General features: G+C 59.7%; 2 protein-coding genes across 6 annotated transcripts in view; both read right to left on the reverse strand.

The window, feature by feature from the left end:
* Positions 1 to 144: 144 nt before the first annotated feature.
* Positions 145 to 8431, reverse strand: ALAS2 (5'-aminolevulinate synthase 2). Of its 5 annotated transcripts, none has more exons than XM_059732573.1 (12): positions 8340 to 8431; positions 7579 to 7753; positions 5700 to 5863; positions 5471 to 5554; positions 5328 to 5363; positions 4945 to 5149; positions 4571 to 4755; positions 3979 to 4158; positions 3632 to 3796; positions 3103 to 3371; positions 816 to 978; positions 145 to 377 (listed from the first exon to the last, which is right to left on the reverse strand). In XM_059732573.1, the coding sequence occupies exons 1-12, from the start codon at positions 8374 to 8376 to the stop codon at positions 223 to 225; spliced, it is 1818 nt and encodes a 605-aa protein (XP_059588556.1). In that variant the 5' UTR covers positions 8377 to 8431; the 3' UTR covers positions 145 to 222. The 5 variants fall into 5 exon arrangements, with proteins under 5 accessions (XP_059588556.1, XP_059588558.1, XP_059588560.1 ...); XM_059732575.1 differs by lacking the exons at positions 7579 to 7753; positions 8340 to 8431 and adding exons at positions 5960 to 6025; positions 6349 to 6812; XM_059732577.1 differs by lacking the exons at positions 7579 to 7753; positions 8340 to 8431 and adding an exon at positions 6550 to 6812.
* Positions 8432 to 15600: 7169 nt separating this feature from the next.
* Positions 15601 to 23561, reverse strand: part of CACNA1F (calcium voltage-gated channel subunit alpha1 F) — a 38499-nt gene continuing 30538 nt past the window's right edge. Inside the window, exons 38-49 of the mRNA XM_059732568.1 lie at positions 23125 to 23252; positions 22254 to 22350; positions 21788 to 21890; positions 21573 to 21674; positions 21184 to 21314; positions 20096 to 20194; positions 19485 to 19690; positions 18669 to 18809; positions 18245 to 18363; positions 17843 to 17972; positions 17377 to 17626; positions 15601 to 16404 (exon numbers count right to left, since the gene is read on the reverse strand). Coding sequence (XP_059588551.1) covers positions 16141 to 16404; positions 17377 to 17626; positions 17843 to 17972; positions 18245 to 18363; positions 18669 to 18809; positions 19485 to 19690; positions 20096 to 20194; positions 21184 to 21314; positions 21573 to 21674; positions 21788 to 21890; positions 22254 to 22350; positions 23125 to 23252 — 1770 coding nt within the window. The 3' untranslated portion in view covers positions 15601 to 16140. The remainder of the gene's footprint in view (positions 16405 to 17376; positions 17627 to 17842; positions 17973 to 18244; positions 18364 to 18668; positions 18810 to 19484; positions 19691 to 20095; positions 20195 to 21183; positions 21315 to 21572; positions 21675 to 21787; positions 21891 to 22253; positions 22351 to 23124; positions 23253 to 23561) is intronic.

The raw sequence follows: 23561 nt of genomic DNA on the forward strand, positions 1-23561 counted from the left end.
CACTGGGTTATCTCCTGGCTCTAAGGGGTGATGGACAGGGGCTGGGTGGGGGCTGGCCTCTCTAGACCCCTGCAGCTAGGGCTGTGGAGTTGGGGGGACTGTCTCCAGATGCCTGGGTCCAGTCCACAGGGACAGAGCTGGGGCCAGGGTGCCACATGTTTATTGCTGTCCCATGGGTCCCCCGTCCTGGATGGAGGGTGGGTCCATGTGTCCATCTATCCATCAGGCGCAAAGGGGCACAGACAGGGTCCCAAAGCAGTCGCGCTCCCACTGACTGAGCAGCTCCAGATGCAGAGGGCGCTGGCAGAAGCCACAGGTCGGGTCTCCCGGAGGCATCAGTGGCAGCCCTTCCGCCTCCCACGCCCGGGACAAGCACTCTGGAGGGAGCATGGAATCAGTGGGAGTGGTCACAAGCCTAGCCCCACCCCCTCTGGCCTTATGCCCTGCCCACATCCCTCCCTTGATGTCTTAAGCCTAATTCTGTAGCCATGCCCCTTCCCCTTGGCTTTGAGGCCACATCCCTAAGCCTGGCCCTGCCCCTCCACCAATGGCTCCTGCTCTCCTTCCCCTAGGTCCAAGGCAGGCCGTGTCCCCTTCTGCTCCTATGTTATCCCTTGACAATGTCCAGCCCCCACCCGCTGCTTGTGTCCCTGGCTATGCCCCTCTGACTGCTGTCCCACCTCCTACCCAGAGGTACCATTCAGCTCCTTGGTAGCACCCCCCTCCCCTCCTCCCTGCAGCTCTGCTCCCTTGATTAGCCCCACACCCTGCTCCCAGGCCCAAACCCCTGCCCCAAGCTCCGCCTGCCCACTCACCAACTAAGTGCTCAATCATGGGTGGGGTGTGATGTGGGGTGGGTGCCAGGCGCAGCAGCTCATGGCCGCGTGGCACCGTGGGGTAGTTGATGGCCTGAATGTAGATGCCATCATGGGTCAGGAGCCGCTCACTCACCCGGGTGCAGGCTGCTGCCTCCCCCACCTGTACCAGGGATGCAGGAGTTGGAGGTTTCTCTCTTTCTCAGATGTATGTAGGCAGGCAAGCAAGCCTCCCTACCTGCCCCCCACCTCCAGGGGATGCAGTAGAGCAGGGCCTCCAATAGCTGGGTGTTACCCAGGCAGCACCATACAGGAGCATTTAACATCCTCTTTACTCCCACAGCTCCCCAGCAGGCCCTGATCCTTCACTAGCCTGGCAGGCCTCACCCAACAGGCCAACCAGCAGCCTCCTGGTGGCCCCCTCCTCCCAACCTGCATTAGTGTGGCCCCAGCTGCCAGGCCCTGGTGCTGGGCCAGGATGCCCAGCACTTCAGCTGCATGTGAAATGTTGGAGGCCTGCAGGACTCAGGCCAAGAACACCCAGTTCTAGTCATGTAGGGGGCAGAGGGCAGGTTGGGGGGAACGAACAGGGTTGGGTACGTCTACATGAGCTGCTTACTGCACAGTTAATCAATCAGCTATGCAATAAACATCTCAGTGTCTGCAGGTGCACCCCTGCCTGGGCACATGGAACTAATGAACACCTGCAGCAGGGAAGGACTTTTGAACAGAAGTACTGTCCTGGGTCCAAGTTTTTTTGAGGGGAAAAATTCATATGTAGACACCGCCTCAGCTGTCTGGGGCATGGTATCTCAGTATGGGACTAGCTGGCAGACAGCCCTTGCGTGGGTGCACCATACAGACAGCTGCTCCCCAGCACAAATTGCTGGGGGAGCAGCCCTGGGCTCTTTGGCTGGCTGGAGTGCAGTGTGCCTCAGCGCAGGGGATACCTGCCAGCTAGCCCTGCACTGAGGTACCCCATGGCCCATTCAAGCCCCCAGCACACAGAGCTGCTCCCCTGGATCCCCTGCCCACCCAGCCTGCTCCAACCGGGCTCCACCTGCTGTGCACAAATCAACTCCAGAGCAAATTAAAGCAGTGAACCCTGGAGCAAAAAGAACTGAAGGTTATTGGTCCACATTAATTGTGCATGTAGATGTGCCCACAGGTACGGAGCACGGCTGTGCTACGGCATCACTATGGCCAGGACTGTGGCTGATACCCCACAACCACCCGCGTATGGGCAACCATGAGCCTTTCGATTTCAGGCTCTTCCCAAAGCATCTGTGCTTCATGTGAAGCAGGTGCAAAGAGGGTGCTGCTGTACTGCGTGGAGGAAGGAGGATCTGCACTGGCCCTCGCAGACTGCCAGATAAGGTCAACTGCATCCATTCAGGCTGATTATGCAACCACATTCATTTTCCTGTTCACAATTACTGGAGGCATGGTTGTTTCCAAGGCCAGGTTTCCAAATCTGCCCAGGAGAGGAGGGTCTGACAGGAAAGGGGGAGGCAAGGGGCACACCGCCCCACACAGGTTTAGTGCCCCTGCAGGGGGAGAGGGACAAAGTTGAGGCAAACCTCCAACATTGAGAGTCTGTGCCTAGGAACTCTTAACACAATTTTACTTTTTTCCATATGTGGGATCTAATTATGCGGGGTCATCTTATATTGGAGTGAATAGGGTAGCCTCTAATTATGAGCATTGTCTTGTATCTGGGTCATCTTATATTTGAGTAAATACAGTAGAATCTAACTATCAAGAGGAGCTGGTCTTATATGGGAGTAATTACAGCACATGTCTGCACACACATACATGCACACATGCACACACTCACTGTTGTGTTGCCTGGACACACAAAAACTCAACCACACACACGTGAGGTCTGAGACGCACATGCTTGTGCACACCTGCTACCCCTGCCACAACCATTCTAGGCTCCCACTCCCAACCCCTGTGCGGAGAGAATCCCCATGTCCTGCCCCACCTCATTCTCAGGGACTCCCAGCACCTTCCCTCCACAATCCCAAAGGAACGCAGGTGTCCTCTGTCCTGGGCCCCACACCCAGGGAACACAGGGGTCCTGCCTCCCCATTCCCCCTCCAGGGAATTTGGGTGTTCCCTGTCCCCCCCCCCTCCAGGGTCCCGACCCTGCCCCCCCAGAATTCAGGGGTCCTGCCCCACCCCAATCCCCAGGGAACCCAGGAGTCCTCTTCCCCATGTTCAGTCCCCCATTCCCATGATCCTCACCCCTGATCCCCCCCCCCATCCCAAGACCCAGACTCACACGCAGAGGCACAATGTGGCTTTGGCTGGGCAGGGCAGGCAGGCAGGCATCACGCAGGCAGCGGCGCAGCATGGCAGCGTGGCGCTGGTGGGCGCGGCGCAGTGCCCTGCCCTCAGTCCCTGCCAGCACAGCCAGTGCTGCCAGTGCCCCAGCCAGCACTGCAGGGGGCAGCGCTGTGGTGAAGATCAGCCCTGGTGCCAGGCTGCGCACTGCATCCACCAACATTTGTGGCCCTGCGATGTACCCTCCCACTGCACCCACCGCCTTGCCTGGTGCAGAGGGGAGGGACAAGGGGTTAGAAATCTGGAACCCAGGTATCCAGGAGCCCTGGGCCCATCCCAGAGCCTGCAGCCTTCCCAGAGTCAGGGGAAGAGCCCAGGCATCTAGGAAGCCCCAGACTCAGCGGAAAAACCCAGGCCCCTGGGGCCCAGACCACCACTCCAACTCCCCTGGCATGGTGGGGGTTAGAACAGGGAACCCTGATGTCCAGGCTCCCCATCCCTGGGGGGATCCAGGTGCCTGGGCTCACCAAGGGTGCCAGAGACAATGTCGAGCTGGTGCTGGAGACCATCACGCTCAGCGATGCCGCCACCCCGTGACCCATAGAGCCCCACGGCATGGACCTCGTCTGCAAACGTCAGTGCCCCATGTGCCCGCGCCACCTCCAGCAGCTCCCCCAGAGGGCAGATTGAGCCTGGGGGCAGAAGGGGGTCAGAGGTCCCCTCACTCCCAACCTGCAACCCCTCCTATAGCCCTGCAGCACTCCTCAATCCCAATCCGCAGCCCCCCTCAAGATAGGTACCCTTCATTCCCAACCTGCAGCCCCCTCTTCATGGTGGCCTTCCCTCCTGACCCGCAGCCCCCACCCAGCAATACCATCCATGGAATGCACAGTCTCGAAGGCCACAATCTTGGGGGTGCTGGGTTCTGTGTGCCGCAGCAGCTCGTCCAGGTGCGCTGGGTCATTGTGGCGGAAGATGTGGCGTGGTGCCCCGCTGCGTCTGATGCCCTGGATCATGGATGCATGATTCCCCGCGTCCGAAAATACCTCACAGCCTGGAGGTGGGGGGGCAGGGGGCAGGCTGCCAAAACTGTGGAATCCAGGTGTCTGGGCTCCCAAACCACCCAGACCCCCTTCCTGAGTGGGGATAGAATCTAGGTGTCCAAACACCCAGTTCCACATCGTAGTCCCCCTTCTCAGAGATGCATGAGAACCCAGGTGTCCGGGCTCGCACCCCACACTGAGGAGGGAACCCAGGCATCTGGGGCCCTCTCCTACCCAGGGAGGGAACCCAGGTATCTGGGGCCGTCGAGGACCCCAACCCTGCCCCCCTCCCAACCCACCCCAAGTCAGGGAGGGAACCCAGGCATCTGGGCACCATGTTCCAGCACCCTCTCAAGGAAGCGAACCCAGGTGTCTGGGCCTCTCTAGCTCCCCTGCCAAGACAGAACCTAGGCATCTGGGTACCTGGCAGCAAGCTGGCCAGGGTGCTAAGGGTGGCATCGTTGGCCACGAAGCAGGAGGAGAAGACCAGGGCAGCATCAGTGCGGTGAAGCTTGGCCAGTGCCAGCTCCAGTGCCACATGGAACCAGCTGGTGCCTGAGATGTTCCGTGTCCCCCCGGCCCCAAGGCCATGAGCCTGGAGGGCCTCCCTGCAAGGGGGAAGACAGGATGTGAGGGACTGCAGGTTGGGAGTGAGGGATACCATCAGGCTACGGGCCAGAAGTGAGGGGGGGCTCAGGGAAGGGCTGCAAGTTGAGAGTGAGGGGCACCATGAGGGAGGCGCACAGGTCAGGAGTGAAGAGCACTGGGGGGGGGGGGGCCAGGACACAGGGACTTACGTGGCAGCGTGCAGCACTTGCGGGTGGCGGCCTAGGCCCAGGTAGTCATTGCTGCACCAGATGGCCACGTCGGTGCCATGGTCAGTGCGGGCCAGGGGAGGTGTGTCCACATGGCGCGTGACAGTGCGGAAGACACGGTACGAGTGATCCTGGCGCTTTGCCGCCAGCCGCTCTGCAAAGAACTGCTCATAGGGGAACGAGCCTGCTAGGGGGTGGAGGAAAGGGGGTCAGGATTGGGCCCACCACAACTCCCATCAAAGCATCCAGGCCCAGGATCTGTTCCCCCCTACCAGGATTAAGCCCACCCCTCCAAGCAAGTTCAGGGCCCCTGTCCCAGGATCAGTCCCATGCAAGATACATCCCCCCAGGATTTGGCGGCTCACCAGGCAGCTGCAGGCGGGGCAGGGCCTCCTCGGTGTCTGTGGGACAGGGGTGGGGTCAGGGGTCACAGCCCGGACGCCTGGGTTGTGCTCCAGGGCCGGGGCTGGGCAGGGGCGGGGGTTGTCTCTGATGCCTGGGTCCTCACCTGAGCCGGTGGCCACGTCCTCCTGCAGCTCAGGTGGGGCACGCTGCACTGCAGCCCCCAATGTCCCCATCCATGGACACGGGCCTGGCGGGGAAGCAGGGGTCAGGACCCAGGTGTCCAGGCACCTCCTACCTACCCCCACAAGAACCCAGGCGTCCTGGCTCCTCCCACCCCGAGCACCCCTGTGCCGGTACACAACCCGGGAGGCCACCGGCCCCCAAGCGCTCACCCTGAGGCCCGGCGCCCCCGCGCACCCCCCGGGCCAGCACGGGGCAGTGGGCGGCGGCGGCGACCAGTAGAGGGCGGGCGCGGGCCAGGAGCGAGGCTGGGATCGGGATTGGGGCCCGGCGCAGGAACGGGCAGCGCTGCAGCAGCCGGGACATCGCGGGGGTGCTGCGGAGAGGGGGGGCGTGAGGGACCCAGGCGTCAGCCCCACCGAGAACCCAGATGTCCGGGCTCCCCGCCCCGCCCCGGTTATCACGAGCGCACCAGCTGCAGGGGGTTGATAAGGGCAGTGCAGCCACACCCGGGGGCAGGGAGCCCAATGTCCTGAGTCTGCAAGAGGGAAACTAAGTCACAGACAACGCTGGAGAGAACCCAGGCGTGCGGGGCCTCAGCCCCCCTCTACTTCCCATCAGACCCCACTCCCCTCTTAGCGAACCTAGGCGTCTGGGCTCCTCATCCCCGGCTTGCTTACTTTTAACTAGTTCCCCTAGGACTGGGAAAGAACCCAGGCGTCTAGGCTCCCAGTTCCCCCCCAGCCCCCGAGAACTCAGGGTCCAGGTTCCCAGCTCACCCCCACTCCCCCCCAGGGGACCCAGGCTCCGGGCTCCCAGGCCCCACATTCCCGTAGGACCCAGGCGTCCGGGACCCCCTACCTATTGCCCTGCACTGAGGACGAACAACCAGCACTGAGCCCCCTTCACCTCGCACGCCTGGGCCCCCAGGGTCCGGGGAGCAGAGATAAGGACCATCTCCACCCCTTGCCCCTCCCACCCAGGCCCGGACGCCTGGGTTCCCTCCCTGAGGGCCCAGATAAGGCAGCCACCCCCAGCGGAGCCTGGGGACAGGGAGAGAACCTAGGCGTCCGGACACCGCCCACCAGCCCCGCAGTCTCCTTCCACAGCCGGGAAAGACTCCCTCTGCCCTCAGAGGACCCAGGCGTCCGGGCCCCAGCCTCTACTCCTCGCAGCCGCCAGAGAACCCAGGCGTCCGGATCGCCTGCCCCTGCTCAACCCATCGGACCCTGTTGCCCTCCCGGAGAACCCAAGCGTCCAGGCCCAGCCCCGCGCTTCCGCCAGGAGGCAGCAGAGCTAGGCCCGGGGTCACCCCGCCCACACTCGGGGGCGGGGCCTTCCCGGGCTTCGCGGGGGCCATGTTCACGCGGGGGTCCCGGCGCCGTCGCTCTACGCGCTCTGTGAGTCCCTCGGATGCCCGGGTTGCGCGGGGGGACGTTGGGAGCGCGGACGCCTGGGTTCTCTGCCGCTTCTGGGAGGGGGGGTGAGGCTGCTTAGACCCTGACTCAGTTTCCCCGGCCCGGGCTGGCTCGCGGCCCCCTACCCACATGGGCAAGGGGGGAGTCTCCTGCTCCGTCTCGGCCCTCGCTGCTCCTGCCCCCACCCATCTGAGGCAGGATTCACATTGCAAAGCATGACGGGAGCTGTGAGGTCGCTGGGAGGGTTGGGTAGTGTGGGGGGCCCTCAGCGATGCTGAGGGGTCTTCCCCCTGCCAGCCACCCTCACGCTGTGGTTTAGGGAATGTCTCTGGACGTCTGGGTCCCATCCTGTGCCCCCCTGCCTGTATATCCCAGGATGCCATGGGATGCCAGCCTCCCAACCCAAAATCCCGTCGGACATCATGGGAACATTTTTACTTGCAGTCCCCCCTCCCCCACCTGTTTCCTACCCACAGTCCCTCTGGGCATTATCAGGGAGAGCACATTTTTACCCACAATTGCTTGGAGTCTTCTCCCCTTTGGTCTCTTTCCCTATATGGCCTTGCAGTGGGCTGCCATTTTACCCAGAATCCCCTTTGTTACACCCCCCTCACACCCTCTTGATCCATTGTGTTCCACAACCACCTGGGGGAAGGTGGTCCTCAGCACTTACCCATAGCCCTCTGGGGCATGATGTCCCGGCAGCTCCCTGATGCAGATGACCCCGACCGCGGGCAGCCATGTGGGATCTGTGGGGACCAGTGCCCTGGCTTTCTGGTGCATGGTTGGAGGTGAGTACATGCCCATGACCTCTCTGTTTGTGTGGTATGTCCAGCAGTCCTGGGCACCTTATATGGGAGAGAAACCAGGACACCTGGGTTCCATGTCTTTGCAAGTGTGTCCCAGATCCTGGGCTCTTTGTGTGTGTGCACGTGTTTGCGACTGTCTTGGACACCTGGGTTTCCTGTCTCCGTGAGTGTCCTGGATGCCTCAGTTCCATGCTCATGTGTGTTTGTGTGACCCAGATACCTGGTGTTGTGTGTGTGATGCTTAGGTTCCATGTGGTGTCCTGTGGTGTGTCTGTGAGATCTCAACAGCCGGGTCCTAGGTGTGTGTGTGTCCATGACACAGACACCTGGGTCCCATGTCCCTGCAGGAAGAGCTGCCGGCACTGTGGGTGCGGGCGTGAGGAGCATGCAGTGCGGGCATTGCCTCCTGCCTTGGCTCAGGCACTCGGCCGCCTCATCTCTGACTTCCAGCGCCTCTCACTGCCTGACGACGATTCTGGCTGCACCTCCGAGGAGTACACCTGGGTGCCACCAGGGCTTAAGCCCGAGCAGGTCAGCCCCACCCACCGGGCAGCAGGACACACCCATCAGTAGAAGGTCCCACCCACCTGGGACTGGCTTCACCCATGGGGTAGGCTGTACCTACCTAGGGATGGCTCTGCCCACTGAGGAATAGGCCACATCTTTAGGAAGGAGGCTCTGCCTGCCTGGGGCTGGCTCTGCACTCTGCCCAGCTGGGACTGCCTATGCTTATCAGGCAGGCCAGGCTTACAAGGAGGAGGCCCCACCTACCAAAGAGGAGGTTCCACTCACCTGGAAGCCATCCCTGTCCATCAGACAGCAGGCCCCACATACTTGAGGATGGCTCCACCCATTGGGAAGAGGTCCCGCTTACTTTGGACTGGCTCCACCCACCAGAGAGCAGGCCCCACCTACCTGGGACTGGCCAGCCCGTAGATCTGGCCCTCCAGCTACAGGCCCCACCCCCTTCTCACTTCTGGCTCCGCCTGCCCCCCCAGGTTTACCAGTTCTTCAGCTGCCTGCCTGAGGACAAGGTACCCTACGTCAACAGCCCTGGGGAGCGGTACCGAGTCCGCCAGCTCCTGCACCAGCTGCCCCCCCATGACTGCGAGGTGAGGGGGCAGAGCCTGGGGAGGCGGGACCAGGAATCAGACCACTCCCCATCAGTATCCTGGACTTCCTGTCTCAAACTGGCCCATGCAGTGTTATATTTAGCTGTTCCCTGGCCTCCTGCCTCAGAGCCCTCCTGTCATGGGCATTATGCTTGGTCATTGCACCCCAGAGTGGGGCACATCTCTGAGGCATTATACTCTGCTGTTCTCCAGCCCCTCCTCCCCAGACCTAGCTGCTGCTCTGCCTTCCTCCATGGGCTTTATACTTGGCTGGCCTACCCTAGAGCTAGCTGCATCTGTGGTGATATATTCAGCTGTTGCTCCCCAGAACTGGCTGCATTGCAGCCCTCCCCATAGGCTTTATACTCGGCTGTTTCATCCCAGAGCCGGCTGCATCTGTGCATTGTTACACTGGGTTGTCACCCCAGAGTTGGCCACATCTCTGTGCACTGTTATAATGGGCCATCACTTGGTCAACTCAGAGCTGGCTGCATCTGTATGAGGCGTTGTTGCCCAGATGCTCCAGAGCTGGCTGCATCTCTGTATATTGTTATACTGGGCCATTGCCTGGGCACTCTCCCCCAGACCTGGTTGCATTAATGACCCCCATCCACCACCCCCCCGGCCCACAGGCCCAGTACTGCACCTCGCTGAAAGAGGAGGAGAAGAAGGCACTGAAGCTGTTTGCACAGCAGCGGAAGCGGGAGAACCTGGGCTGCGGCATTGCCCGCATCTTCCCAGTCACCACTACCGGGGCCACCTGCGAGCAGGTAACGGGGGGTGGGGTGAGCATCAGGTTCTGCAGGGTATTGTGGGAGCAGCGGGTGCAGCTAGGTCTGGAGTTGGAGCTGCTGAGTATAATAGAGGGCTCCTGAATGCCTGGGTTCCCTCCGTGGGAGGGAAGTGGGGGCTGGAGGATGAGAGCAGGGCCACATTGGGAGCCCAGATGTTGGGGTGGGGGTTTGGGTTGGGAAGCCTGGACATCTGGGTTCTCTGGATAGGGAATTGGGGGCTGGGGTTCTGGTTGGGAGCCTGGACACCTGGGTTTTGTGGGTGGGAAGTTCTGCCCCCCGTGGGGGGCAGACATGAGGGTCTCCCTGACAGCTCTCCCCCTCCTCCCCCACCGCAGTGTGGGAAGCAGGTGCGGGGCGGGGACGTAGGGGTGGTGGCCTCCCGGGCGGGCCTTGGGGCCTGCTGGCACCCCCAGTGCTTCCAGTGTGCTGCCTGTTGTGAGCTGCTGGTCGACCTCATCTACTTCTACCAGGATGGGCAGGTCTACTGCGGGCGGCACCATGCTGAGCGCCTGCACCCCCGCTGCCAGGCCTGTGATGAGGTGGGCAGGGCCTTGGGAGAGGAGGTGGGGCCACAGGGAAGGGGAGAGGGGCTATGAAGAAGTGGGGTTGTTGGCCAGGATGGCAGGGGGTGTGGCTCTGGGACATGGGGAGGGTGGGGCTCTGAGGGTGTGGATGGAGGCAAAGGGGGCAGAGCTATGGGGAAGGGGAGGCTCTGAGACCATGGAGGGGGCAGGGGACAGTGCCCCTCTTAACTCCCATCATGCCCTTCCAGCTGATCTTTGCAGGCACCTGCACAGCAGCCGAGGGGGGGCACTGGCACAAGGGGCACTTCTGCTGCGTGGAGTGTGAGGCAGCGCTGGGTGGGTGCCACTATGTCATGCGCCAGGGCCGTCCCCACTGTGCCCCCTGCTACCAGGCCTTATACGCCGAGTACTGTGACACCTGCGGCAACCACATCGGTATGGGCTGGGGGATGGACCCAAGTGTCTTGGTGAGGGTGATAGGTGGGCGAGGAGTCTGGGGAACCTAAGTGTCCAGAGAGATGGGTAAGGGGAACACAGGAATCCAGAGATCTGGGTTTCCTGGGCTATAGTGTCCCCCTTACCCACCTCCCCAGACACCTGAGTTCCTTGGGGAGGTGGGTAATTGGGACCCAGGAATCCACAGGGTGTGCAGTAGGAGGGTAGCAGAGGGACTCAGCTGCCCTCACAACCCCTGCCATCTGCTCCCCCTAGGGCTGGAGCAGGGGCAGATGGCCTTCGAGGGTCAGCACTGGCACGCGACACCCACCTGCTTCTGCTGCGCCTGCTGCCACCGGCCCCTGCTGGGACTGCCCTTCCTACCCCGTGGGGGGCAGATCTACTGCTCTCCTGCCTGTGCCCGGGGCAGAGCCACCTCCCCTGGGCCCCGCCTGGGGTGCCGCAGCTGGAGTGGTGGGGCTGAGACCCCTGACACTGGCACCAGCAGCATCCCTGCCAGCCAGCAGGACCCAGGTAGACTGGGGAGATGGGTAAGGGGAACCAGGTGTCCTGGGTGGTGGATATGGAGGACCCAGGGAGCTGGGGAACCCAGATGTCCAGGAACATGGTGATGAGAGACCTAGGAGTCAGGGGAGGTGGGTAACAGGATCCCAGGGGTGCAGGAAAATGGGCATGGAGCCTGAGACACTACGTGGGGGTGTGCAGGCACACAGCGAAGGACCTCTGGGGGAAGGGGCAGTAAGGTTGTCCCCTTCCCTCTCTCTAACTCCCACTTTCCCCACAGGCCCCAGATGCCCCTTCCAGCGGGGGGTGCCGCACCGCCACTCCATGCCCGAGCTGGGCTCAGGGGTTGCCCACCCCCCTTCTGCCCTCCTTTGCCAGCCCTCAGCAGGGGTGGGGAGCAAGACAGAGGGCTTCTCCTGGCCCCAGCAGCAGAGAAGGAGTGCTCGGGTCAACTCTGACAACACCCTGCACCTGCGGGAGGATGCAGGACAGAGCTCCCCCCCTCCCCTGCCACCAGGCCAAGGGGGGTCCCTGGGAGCTTTGGTGCCCCCTTGGGCCTTGTTCTCCTCATCATCATCATCTTCCTCCGAGGAAGAGGAAGGCTACTTCATGGGCGAGCCCATCCCCCTTCCCCCCCAGCTGCGGTCTCACCCTCGTGGCACCCCACCCCCTCCCCATGCTAAGGGGCACCAGGGAAGGAACAAGGGCTGCGTTGTGGCCTGAGCCTGAACCTGCCCTTGCTGGTGCACTTTGACCCTGGAGGAACCCAAGCGTCTGGGGAGGCAGAAAAGAGTGACCTAGGAGTCTAGGGAACCCAGCTCCCTTGGGAAATGGGCAAGGAGGTCCCAGGAGTCTGGGGAACCCAGGAGTCCAGGGGTGTGGGCATAGGGGTCCCAGAAGTCCCCCCCACCCATGCACTTTGACCTTTGATCTCCCTGGGGTGGGGCAGCAGCCTCTGACCTGCAGGTGGCCATCTCTGAGGCGTTTGGCACTATGGCCTTGTCCCAAAGACATCTGTCCTTGTGGTGGTGACCTCTGACTTTCTGGCATGGGGGCAACATGAGCAGCCTCTGAAGTTCGGTGACATGATCATTGGGCTTGGTGACTTCTGACCTTCCCAAGTCATGGACTTTGCTGAGGTAGTTGGTTTTGCTGTTCGCTTTGGTTCACTCCACCACCTGCAACCTTTGACCTGGAATCCTTCAGTGACCTGTGGCCTTGAACTTTGACATCTGACTTCCACTCATGACCCTTGCACCGTGACCTAAGTTCAGCCATGGTGATGTGAACCCCATAACCTTTGATCTTTCCACTGTGGCCACCACTGGGCATCCCAGGGAGGGTGCTGACCTGTGTCTTTTGCCCCCTATGGCTGTGGGTGCTTCAAGGAGCTCTCTCAGGGACCCGTGTGCACTGACCACTTTGACCTTTCGACTCTGATGGCCTTTTTCTAATGACCTTTGAATGGTGGTGTGGTGGTTGACCTTCCTACTCTGACATTCTCCATGTGGCTGTTGGAACATCCTCTCCACAGGTGAACCTTTGGCCTTTCAGCTTGGGTTGGGAGGCCTTCTCCTCCATGATCTCAGCCTCTTAGGCCCTTGGCTAATCTCTTAAGGTGACCTTTGAACTCCCAACTCCCAAACTTTGGGCTGTGGTGAAGTCAGCTGGGTTTAGGCTCCTCCCCCTTTAAAATTAGTCTTCAAGCATTAATTTAAAATACAAATGACCTTTCTAATAAAAGCAATGCTAATGAAAGATGGCAAGACATACAAGTGTCCAGGAAGGTGGGTTAGGTGGGCCCAGGTATCTGGAAATGTGGGTAAGGGGGACCCAGGAGTTTGGAGGACCCAGCTATCCAGGGAGGTGGGTGTGGGTACCTAGGAGTCCAGGGGACCCAGGCATCCGAGGAAGGTGGAAAAAGGTCATCCAGGTGTCTGGGGCAGTGTGTTCAGTATAATGAACAACAGCCATTCCAGCTGCATCACCCCAGAGCTGGGTGCATCTTAGAGGTGACTTCAATTCCCTTGTCACCATCTCATACCAGGGCACAGCACTGGACAAACTGGTCTCACAGCAGCTTCCCCCCACCCCGGCCACACTCTGGAGAGGGTGAGGGGCCCCACCTACACCAGCCTGCTTCATCCAACCCATGTGGGTTTGTCCTACCTTAACCTTCCTAGGGAAGTGGTCCTCATTCCTACCTTGAGTAAATTCAAAAAGAGGTTGAATGAACCACCTGTCGGGTTGTGATCTCAGCGTGTGCTCCAACCAGTGGTGGGGAGTTAGACTAGATGATCTATTCAGGTCCCTTCTGACCCCTAGCTAGTATGAAACTGAAACCCAGGGCACAAGGGCAGATGCTAGCAGTGGAGGAAGACAGCCAGGGGGGGAACAACCCCTAGAGCTTTGTTTGGGGGAGGAAAGAAGAAAGAAAACCCTCCAATTTCCCAGAAGTTGAGAAATGATGGAAGAAAAGCCTGAAATCTTCCCCCACACACATTTTACAGGGAAATGTAGGATGAATTAATGAAGAGTGAAAGGGGGATTTATTCAGGGGAGTCTGTCCTGATTTTTTTAAAGGGAAAAATGAATGTTTTTGTGGGAAATGCTCCAGTAGTCATTGGAGGAAAAAAAATAAAATTAGGGGGAAGAAATGGTGTGGGGGATTTAAAAAAAAAAAAGCCTTTTGCAAGGCAGGGAATCCATTTTTTGGATGGGGAATCCTTTGGGGGGAGGGAATCCATTTTTTAGGGCCCCCCAGTCCCAACTCTTTTCCAGGAAAAAATAAAAATATGATTTCTTGATGGAGGGACACCCCCCCCCAGTTTCTGTCATTAAAATGTTAAAACAGTGTAGTGGGGAGGAAAAGGAGTAGAATTTGGGGAAGTAAGAAAAAAAATTAAAGAGAAACTTGCAGGGGAAAAGAATGAAGCACCTGAAATTCTCCTCAGAGCGGTTTTGGATGGGAAAGAAGGAAGATTCTAAGTTTTCCACAGAGAAATTTGAGAGGGAAAAATAAAGGAAAAGAAAATAGCCTGGATATTTCCTCAGAGAAGATTTTGGAGAGAAGTGGGGTGGGGTGTGCAATTTTTTTCCTCAAGGAAATTCAAAGTGGGAAAAAAAAAACTTTCCTCAGAAACTTTGGAAAGAAAAGTAGGGAACAAAATGGAAAGGAAAAGTCCTGAATTTTCATCAGAGAAGTTTTGGAGAGAAAAAAAAATAAACATTTTTTCCTCAGAGAAATTTTGAAAGGAAGGAAAAAAAATTCCAGATTTTTCCTCAGAAATTTGGAGCGCAAAAATAGGAAGAGAGGAAAGAAAAAAACCCCCTGAATTTTCCTCAGAAAAAAAACTGTTGGATAAGAAAGAAAGAAAGGAAAACCCCAAACCCAGAAATGTCCTCATAGAAACCTTAGCGGGGAGGACAAAGAGAGAGAAAAGGCCCTGAATTTTTTTCAGTGATGTTTTGGAGGGGAATAAGAAAAGAAGGAAAACTCTAAATTTTTGCCAGAGAAATCTGAGCAGAAAAACAGAGTAAGCAAGAAAAAACCCTGACTTTTCCTCAGAAAATTGTTGGAGGGGGAAAAAGAAAAAAATGGTAAACCCAAATCCAGAATATTCTTCAGATAAATTTTGGAGAGGGAAAAACCCTGAATTTTCCCAAGAAACCCCCAGAGTTTTCCTCAGAGGAAAATTAAATCAGAGACGTTATAAGGACTGCCCCCCCCCCCCCAAAAAGCAAACCACCCACCACCTCCCTCCTACCAGCGTCCCCTCTCTCCCCCCCCCCCAAGTAAAAAAGGGGCATTTTGGAGGGAAGTGGGGGGTAGAGAAAAAAAAACCAACAAGTTTTTCCCTCAGGAAAACTATCGAAATGTCTGTTTAGGGAATTGAGGGGGTAAGGAAATGCAATTGCTTAAACCTCTTTTAGGTGTGAGGGTGGAAAGATCAGATAAAGAGGGGTTGGGGGGGGTTAGTGGGGAGAGGGGAAAATCCCCATTTTTTAAAAATGTTTTCATGGGGAAAAATATCCAGAGATGGCTCGGGAGGGGCTGGCAATTGCCATTCAACCATAGCCCCATCCCCAGCATTGCCAAGGTGACCCCAGCCCCTTTTGTAGCCATGCCCATCTCGTTACTAAGGCAACAGTGCTCTATCTCCCTAACCCCACCCATAGCACTGCCACAGGGTGGCTACCGTCACTCCCTTGCTAGCACCGCCTCTAGCCCCATCCAGAGATGGTTCGGAACCCAGGCCCCCACCCCCTCCAAGGCTTTGGGGTGGAACCCAGTTGTCCAGTGCTCCACCCCCACCCCCACAGAAGGTGGAGGTGCACTGCGGGGGGGGAGGGGGGCCAGCTCTTGCCCCAAGAGCAGCACAAGCCAAGACCCCACCACAGCCAGCGCAGCAACTCTTTCCCAGATGAGTCCAGTACCTGCCCTCCCCAACCAGTAATCCCCCCTCCCCCACAAGACAGACTTCCCCAGACAGGGCTTTAGTGCTACCTCTTTATTGACAAAAGAATCAGCTACATCATCACCCACCAGTGCACCCAGTAGAGACACCAGTCTTTCTGGGAATGTTCCTATGTCCCCAGCATGGACACTGCTCTGTACTGGAATTCCCCAGTTGCAACCCAGTGGCCCCAGTACAGGCACTGGTCTATACTGGAAATTCCCCAAGTCCCCAGCATGGACACTGATCTGTATTGAATGCTCCCAATTCCCCTCAGGGAGTCCAGGACAGACCCATCTGTACTAGAACCCCACCTCCCCAGTGAGCCCAGTACAAGCACTTGTCTGTTTTGGAATGCTTCCATGCCCCTAGTACGGACACTGGTTTGTACTAAAATGACCCCAGTTCCCCCCAGTGAGTCCAGGACAGGCACTAGTCTGTACTAGAACCTTCCCAATTCCACCCCAGTGGACCCAGTACAGGCACTGGTTCATACTGTGAGCCTCTAACAGAGAGAAGGAAGGGGGGACACTGACTACCTCAAGCCCTGGCTGTGGCTGAATTTGGGGTGGGGCAAGCTCAGCGAGCAGCCACACAGGCCATCTCATCGGCCAGCTCATCCTCAGCTGGGGGCCGTGGAGGCTCATCATCACTGTACAGGGCACTGCCAGGGGCCTCAGGGGCAAAGGGCCCCCCTGGGGCCAGGCGCTGGCCCAGCAGGTCACAGGCAGCGCTCTCCATCTCAGCTGGTGTGAGCTGGCAGGCATCCGCAATCTCCCGCTTGGCCACAGCCACAAACTTGGGGTCCCGGGCATAGAGCCCCAGTCCCTCTGAGATCAGCACCTGAGGGGAGGGCAGAGGAATTAGGGGTCGAGAGCCACCCATAGACTCCTCAGCCCACCCAAGTCCCCATATACCCCCAGCCCTCGTATACCCCCTATACACCCTACTTTGACCCCCCAGATCCAGCCAGATACAGGGGAGAAGAGTGAAATCAGGAACTGAGGGGCACAGCCACCTCAGCCCTGCAAAAGCTTCGCATATATCTCCCAGCCCCCCATATACTTTCAGCTTCAACCCTTGCCAGATTCATATTCCCTGCCCCCCCCCCCCCCATGCATCTCCCCTGCCCCTCCCAGAGCAGAGAGGGAACCCAAGCATCCAGGTTTCCAGCTTCTCCTCCCTCTGCTGTGGCATGGAACCCAGATGTCCTGACTTCTAAAGTCCCCTGACTTCTAAAGTCCCCCAGGGACCTGTGTGTCCCCCCACCCCAACTCTTCCACCAAGGGCCAAGCCCTGCCCCAACCCCACACACCTAATCAGAGCCAGATTGGGTGTATGCATCCCATCAGTACCCCCACTTATCCCAGCTTGCCCCCAAATCAAACCCTGAACTCTGCCCTGGCCCCCCCCCATTTAAGATTAGGCCCCATCCCCTGTCCCAGCTTCAAAACCTACCCACAAGATCAGGCCCAGCCCCTTGCCCTGGCCCTATCCCCCAGGATTTCGGCCTCCCTCCAATCCCAGCCCCATCCCCAGGTTTAGACCATGCCCCTGGCCCCACCCTCCAGGACAAGGCTACATCCCCTTTCCTAGCCCGGGCACCTGGATCAGGACCCCCATCCAATCCCAGCTCCACCCTCAAGGTTAGGCCACGCCCTGCCATAGCCCCATCCCCAGAAACAGGCAACACTCCTGCCCTAGCTTCACCCCACAGGGCTAGGCCTCATCCTGCTGTAGCCCTGCCCCCCAGAACAAGGCCTTACCCCCAATCCCCCAATATACTGTGAGTATAGGCTGCTGCTCTATACTCACAGCCTCCACCAGGCTGTCAGCGCTGTCACGGGCAGCCCCATGGTGGGGGGGCAGGCGCAGGCGGGTATAGCCAGGATCAGGCAGCAGCCAGCAGGTGGCACCAGTGGGGGGGGGGGGGCGAGGGGGGGCCCCCTTCCTCCACCAGCAGCAGTGGGGCGTAGAGCAGGCAACCGCGGACAGGGGGAAGGGGGGCTGCCCATGAATGCAGCCACCCCCCCCCAGGCGGCCCTCCCCACGGCCCTCCATAGCCCTGCAGAGAAGGGTGGCATGATAAGCTGTTACATGGACATGTACGAGGCACCCCGGGCTGGTCCCATCCCCCCCTAGCACAAGGGCCCACCCCTTTGCATGAATGTGTGGAGCTGCCACCTCGCAGCATCTCGCACAGCAGGTGTGGGTGGATGTCCTCGCACCAGGCCTCCTGCCTCTCACAGACCTGCCACACAAGATTCCTTCCCCCCTGTACCTGTGTGAGGGGCTGGTGAGAAGGCGGGGCCTGGTGGTACGTGCCCGGAATTGGCAGGTCCTCACAGCTCTCCTGGCGCCGCAAGCACTGGATAGCGAAGGCAGGCTTCCGGCCTGTGGAGGAGTGGCCCCTTCTCCTGGCTCAGACCAGCCCCGGGTCTGCCCCCTCACCTGACCTGCCCCCTGGGTAGCTCCCTGGCCCCACCCTCTTCCTGACTCCCTAGCCCTCCCCACCCAGCAATGTAGCCCCATCCATTGAGCCTCTGGTCTACTCAGACCCCACCCACCCCTCATCCTTTTAGCTCTTAGTCATGCCCCACCAGCCTCACCTCTCTCACACAGCCTTGCCTGTCCCCTCCTCCCCCAGACCCTGCCCCTCTCCCTGAGACCCCACCTCCTTCACCTGCTGGGGTGGGAGGCAGGAGCCGTCGGCGCTTGCCCATTTGCTGAGGGGGCAGGGAACACCCAGAGGGTGGGTCCCACCGTCGTCGGCGGAGAGGAGGGTCCTCCAGGCAGGACTGACTGCAGACAGATATAGGGACATTGGGGTATCAGCCACTACCCCAAAATGCTTTGTACCCAGGTTATTGTCTAGCCCCCACCATGCCCCTTCCAAGAGTCAAGTTGTGAACCCAGGTATGGGGTGGGGAGGGGGGTGCAAGGGAGGACAGAAAGCCACTTCCTGTCCTAAACGGGATGCAGGGGGGGTGTTCTAGGCAGCTGCCCCCTCCCAAGAGCTGAGCGCACCAAAGTCTTCCTCATGGGATGTTAGACTCAGCCATTCCCCAGCTGCCCCACCCCAGAGGTGGGTGCATCTGGAGCCTCACTGGTTCCGGGAGGTCTGGCTCTCGGAGTCCTCCTCCCGGCTGGAGAAGCCCTGCTCCTCTGCTGTCTCCTCACTGTACTCCTTCAGGGTGGGGGGCTTCTCCGGTATAGTGGGGGTCTTGCAGCTTCCCTCAGAGTTCTGCCTGGATGGATGCATGGATGTCAGGGAACCCAGGCATCTGGGCTCCTGGTCCACCCCCCACCCTGCTCTAACAACTGAGAACCTCTTCCACTCCCACAGAATCCAGGCTCTCAGCACCTGACTCTGCTCTAACCCACATGACCCCATTCTGCTCCCAAAGCTGGGACTGAACCCAGATGGGGTGAGGAGGGGTGTGGGGGGCCCTCCCTGCTCCAACCCCACTCCCCTCCCAGAACGTGTCCAGGTCCCCAGCTCCTGCCCCTTCCACAGCCAAGACAGAACCAGATGTCTGGACTCCCAGCCTGCCCTGCTCTAACCCACAAAGCCCTACTCCTAGAGAACCCAGGAATCTGGGCTTCCAACCCCCCTGCTTTAGCTTCCCCAAGCCCCCTCCCCTCCCCTCCCCTCCCAGAGAACCCTGCTGTCCAGATTCCCAGCCCCCCTGCTCTAACCCACCAGTCTGCGACCTCACAAGAACCCAGGCATCTGTGCCCCCTGTTCTAAACCAACCAGGACCCCACCTAGAGACCCCAGACATCCAAGCTTGTCTGCTCCAAACCCACCATCCCCCTTCCACCTCCTTCAAGACCCATCCACGTTCCCAGAAAACCCAAGCACCCGGGCTCCTAGCTCTGCCCCACTCAGTCTGGGGTGAACCATAGTGTCTGTGCAGTACCTGCTGGCCCGGCGCCAGTGCAACCCGCTGGAAGGTGGCTGGGCCATGTCCTCGGCCCTGGTCTCCCCGCCCTCATCACAGGTCCCAGGTAGAGGCGGGGCTAGGCTGGCACAGGAAGGGGCCCACAAGCCCCCCAGACCCCCAGGGGATGGGACTTCCACCAGGGGGGCAGCTTGGAGGGGTCCCTTGTATGGCCCCTCAGGGTCCTGCAAGGCAAGGGGGGACATTAGGTAGCAAGCAGAGGGGTGGGGCTAGCAGCAGGCCCAGGCTCCAGGGGCAGGGCCTTTAGGGTTATCGTGGGGACAGAGGTTAATTTGAGTCTGGGGGCATGGTTTGGTTTAGGGAGGTGGGATTTCTGGGGGTGGGGCCTATAGGGGGCAGGCCCTGGGTGAGAGAAGCAAAGCCTGTGTCTGGGGGCAGCACCTGGCTCAGAGGTGGAGCTTGCCTAGCATTGGGGCATGGCTGAGGGAGCTGGGGCTTGTGTCTGGAGGCAGGACCTGGCTCAGGGAGGTGTGGCCTGGGGGCACTGACTATCCCAGGGAAGTGGTCTTCCACCTGGGGGTGTGGCCCGGTTCAGATAGGCAGAGCCTGGCTGGAGGGGTGGGTCTCACCTCGTAGGGCCCATTCTCGTCACTGGCCCCCTGCTCGTCCAGGTCTGACAGTGCCCGTCGCATCTCAGGGGCCAGGTCCTGCAGTGTCCGCAGCCCAGCCTGGGAGTGGGGGGCAGGCCAGAGAATGCAGGAAGGCTGAGGAACTCCACAGGACCCCCCACACCCCTCCTCACTCAGCCCAGTCAGGGACTCCACAGAATGCCACACATGCCCCCCAGCTCAGCCCAGTGAGAGACTCCATCCCTGCAAGACAGGACCCTGAAGTGCAGACCCTCTGCTCCATGTAGGGGGTACCAGAGTCCCCTGTGGGGGAGGGAGTGCATGTGGGAATCAAGGGTATGTGGCTGCTTGGGGAGGCTGGGGGGCAGCTGTGTGGGCATCCCCAAGCAGGGGTTCTGGGTGTGGTGGTGCTTTCCTCTCCCCAGCAGGGAGCTGGAGGCAGCCTGGGAGGCTGCAACTGGGGGTGGGAGTTCCCTACAAGGAGGTCCTGGGGGCATTTGGGGAGGGTTGCTTTAGGAGGAGGTCCTGGGCATTCCCCAAGGTCAGTTCCCTACCTGAAATAGCTGGGAGGCAGCCCCAAGAGGGGACATGGCTGGGGGAGGGGTCTAGAGGTCTTCAAATTGGGATTCTTTTCTTGGAGGAGTTGGGGGTATCTCTGAGGGAGGGTGGCTCTGGGGGGATCCCCTCCTTTAGAGTGCTGGAGTAGTCCTGGGGGTGGTTCTGGGTGTTTCTAAATGGGAGATTGGTTCCCCATCTGGAGAGGCAGCCTGCGGGGGTTGACTGTGGAGGAGATTGTGGGGGTCCCCAAGGGGGGTTTCCTACCTACAGCTGCAGGGAGCAGTCCTCTGGGGTGTGGCTGTGGGGGGTCCCCAAGTGTGATTCCCTACCTAGAGTTGCTGGAGTCTTCCATGGGAGGGGAAGGCTCTGGGGCTCCCCAAAAGGGGGTTCCCAATTTGGAGATGCTAGGGGCATCCCCAGAGCGGGCATGGCTGTGGCAGGGTACTGGGGCTCCCCACAGGAAGTTGCCTGGAGGTGTGGGGGACACCCTAGGGCATGGCTTTGGAGGCGGATCACTGGCAGGTTCCTACCTGAAGGGCACTGGAACAGCTGGGGGCAGCCTCGGAGCCCAGCAGCCCCTTCTCCTTGCGCTTCCGGAATTTGCGGAAATAGTCCTGAATCAGGAATGTGGCATAGAACTTCCCCACGGTGACCTCCTCCTCTGGGCAGGGTGAGAGGGAAAGGTGGGGTCAGGACACCTGGGTTTCCCCCAGCCTGGGAGGGGTCAGAGCAGGGTAAGGCTGGGAGCCCAGACACCTGGGTTCACTGGGAGAGGAATGGGGTTGGGTGATGAGACCAGGGAGGGCTGGGACCCTGGACACCTGGGTTCTTTTGGAGGGGAGTGGGGCTGGTAGGTTAAAGCAAGTGAGGCTGCAAGCCCAGACACTTTGGTTTTCTGGGTGAGAGGTGGGGTCCTCACCCTCTGGAGGGGGTATGACCTCGTCCAGGAGCTTAGGCTTGGTTCTCTTCCAGATCTTCTTGATGACAGCACGAAGCTCCTTGTTGGCCACCTCCAGGTTCCCTGAGGTGGGGAGAGCAGGGGAAACATCAGCCAGGGGTCCTGTCTGTCCCTCAGGTGATTTCTGGGAACCACCACGCCCATGATTCACCAGGACTCCCCCTCTGTGCCCCCACCTTCAGTCTTGATCTTGAGCGAGGTCCGGACGAGGGCGAAGAGCGTGGCGTTGAAGGTGACAGTGCCATCGGCATTGAGAGGCATGTTCATGGCCACCAGGCGCTGCAAGAGAGAACTCAGCCCCATTTCCCACCAGCTCAGAGAATCCAGACATCAGCTCCCAACGCCCCGTTCCAACCCACTAGACCCCATTCCCCTCCCAGCAAACCTATGTGTCTGGGTTTCAAGTCCCCCTGCTCTAACCCCCAAGACTGAGCTCAGAGAAAACCAAGGCATCCATGAGAGAACTCAGAGAGAGCCCAGACTCCCACCCCCCACCATGCTCTAACCCCGCTAGCCCCCACCTTCCCAGAGCTGGGGAAGGAACCCAAGCATCCAGGCTCTCAGGAGCCCCTTGCTCTCACCCACCAGCCCCTGCTCCCCTCCCAGAAAACTCAGGCATCCAGAGGACCCAGGCATCCAGACCTTGCAGGCCACACGGTGGGGGCAGAGTTTGCCAAAGCCAAGTGGGGGCTGGATGCGGCGCAGCAGGGTCACCACGTCCAGGTGTTTGATGCGGCCCCTGGGCATGCAGATGGGGGGGGGGAGGGCAGCGCATTAGGTCTGAGGCAGCTGAGGGGCAGCTGGGGCTGCTGCTGCCCCCTGGTGGCTACTGGGGATATGTTGAGGGGAGGAGCTGGCAGAAGACAAGAAGCTTGGGGAGGGGAACTTTATTTGGGGGTGCTGCCTGTTCCTGGGAAAGGGTCATACTTGGCCCAGTCAAGATGATGGGAGTAGGACTAGGACCAGGGGGCCGGGCCTGCCTCACACCAGACCAACTTTAACTCATGAAGATGGGGTGGGCTGGGCTGGGGGCAGGACATGGGATTGGGCTTGGCTCTGAGGGGTGGGGCCTACCTCCAAGGAAGAGCTTTCCCTGGGAAGTGGGTGTGGGGATGAGATCTGGCTCTGGGGATGGGGGGCCAGTCCCTGGGAAGCAGGGTTGGGGTATAGGCCTGGCTGGGTGTTGGGAGGGCAGGGCCTGGCTCTAGTGGGTGGGCTATGGATCTTGGGAGATGGGGCAGATCTACCAGTGGGGTTATCTCTGCACAAAACCCACTTGAATTCATACAGGTGGTGGGGGCGGGGCCTAGATCTGAAGGTAGGGCCTGGTCCCAGGAGACCTGGCCTAGCTATGTGGGGGCAGGGTCTGTGCTGAGAGCAGAACAGGAGGGGAGGCTGGGGCTGACCTTGAACCACAGGGGCTTGAAATAATCCAGGTGGTAAGAGCAGGGCTGGAGTGGTGGTAGTACCCATGGCTGGAGGGATGGGGTTGGACCCAGTGGATGGGGCCTACCTGGCAGCAGGATCATATTCAGACCAGACCCGCTTGAACTCATCCAGGTGGTGGGGGCCCAGGATGCTCCAGTCCCGGGTCAAGTAGTCAAAATTGTCCATGATGACAGCCACAAACAGGTTGATGATCTGGGGGGGGGGTTGGAGGTCAGAGGTCAAGGTGGAGGGTCAGAGGTTATACATGCCCTCAACCCTCTCAAGAGAGCCCTGAGGAGGCAGTATGTGTGTGTGTGTGGGGGGGGGGGGCGGCTCCCTGCAGGGATGAGGGGAGATTCCTGGTGACCAGGAGATGTTCCCAGGCTCTGGGGTGGGGGCGACTCTGGGGGGCAATAAGTGAGATCTCCAGGGGTTGGGGGTTTCAGAGGAGGGCCTGGAGCAGTCCTTGGAGCTGGGAGGGACCGAGGGTGTCCCAGGACAGTGAGGAGCCCTTGGGTGGTG

The sequence above is a fragment of the Alligator mississippiensis genome, chromosome 8 (genome assembly GCF_030867095.1).
Source record: "Alligator mississippiensis isolate rAllMis1 chromosome 8, rAllMis1, whole genome shotgun sequence".
Lineage (NCBI taxonomy): Eukaryota > Metazoa > Chordata > Crocodylia > Alligatoridae > Alligator > Alligator mississippiensis.

Excerpts from the sequence above, each read along its gene's own strand:
- ALAS2 (XM_059732573.1), bottom strand. The coding sequence starts at position 8,376 with ATGTGGCCTATTCCTCAGTGGGCAGAGCCATCCCTAG. Across the intron at positions 7,754-8,339 it reads GTGGGCAGAGCCATCCCTAG|GTGCCCAGGACTGCTGGACA; the intron begins GTAGGTACAGCC and ends CTCCCATATAAG. Across the intron at positions 5,364-5,470 it reads GGACGTGGCCACCGGCTCAG|ACACCGAGGAGGCCCTGCCC; the intron begins GTGAGGACCCAG and ends CCTGTCCCACAG.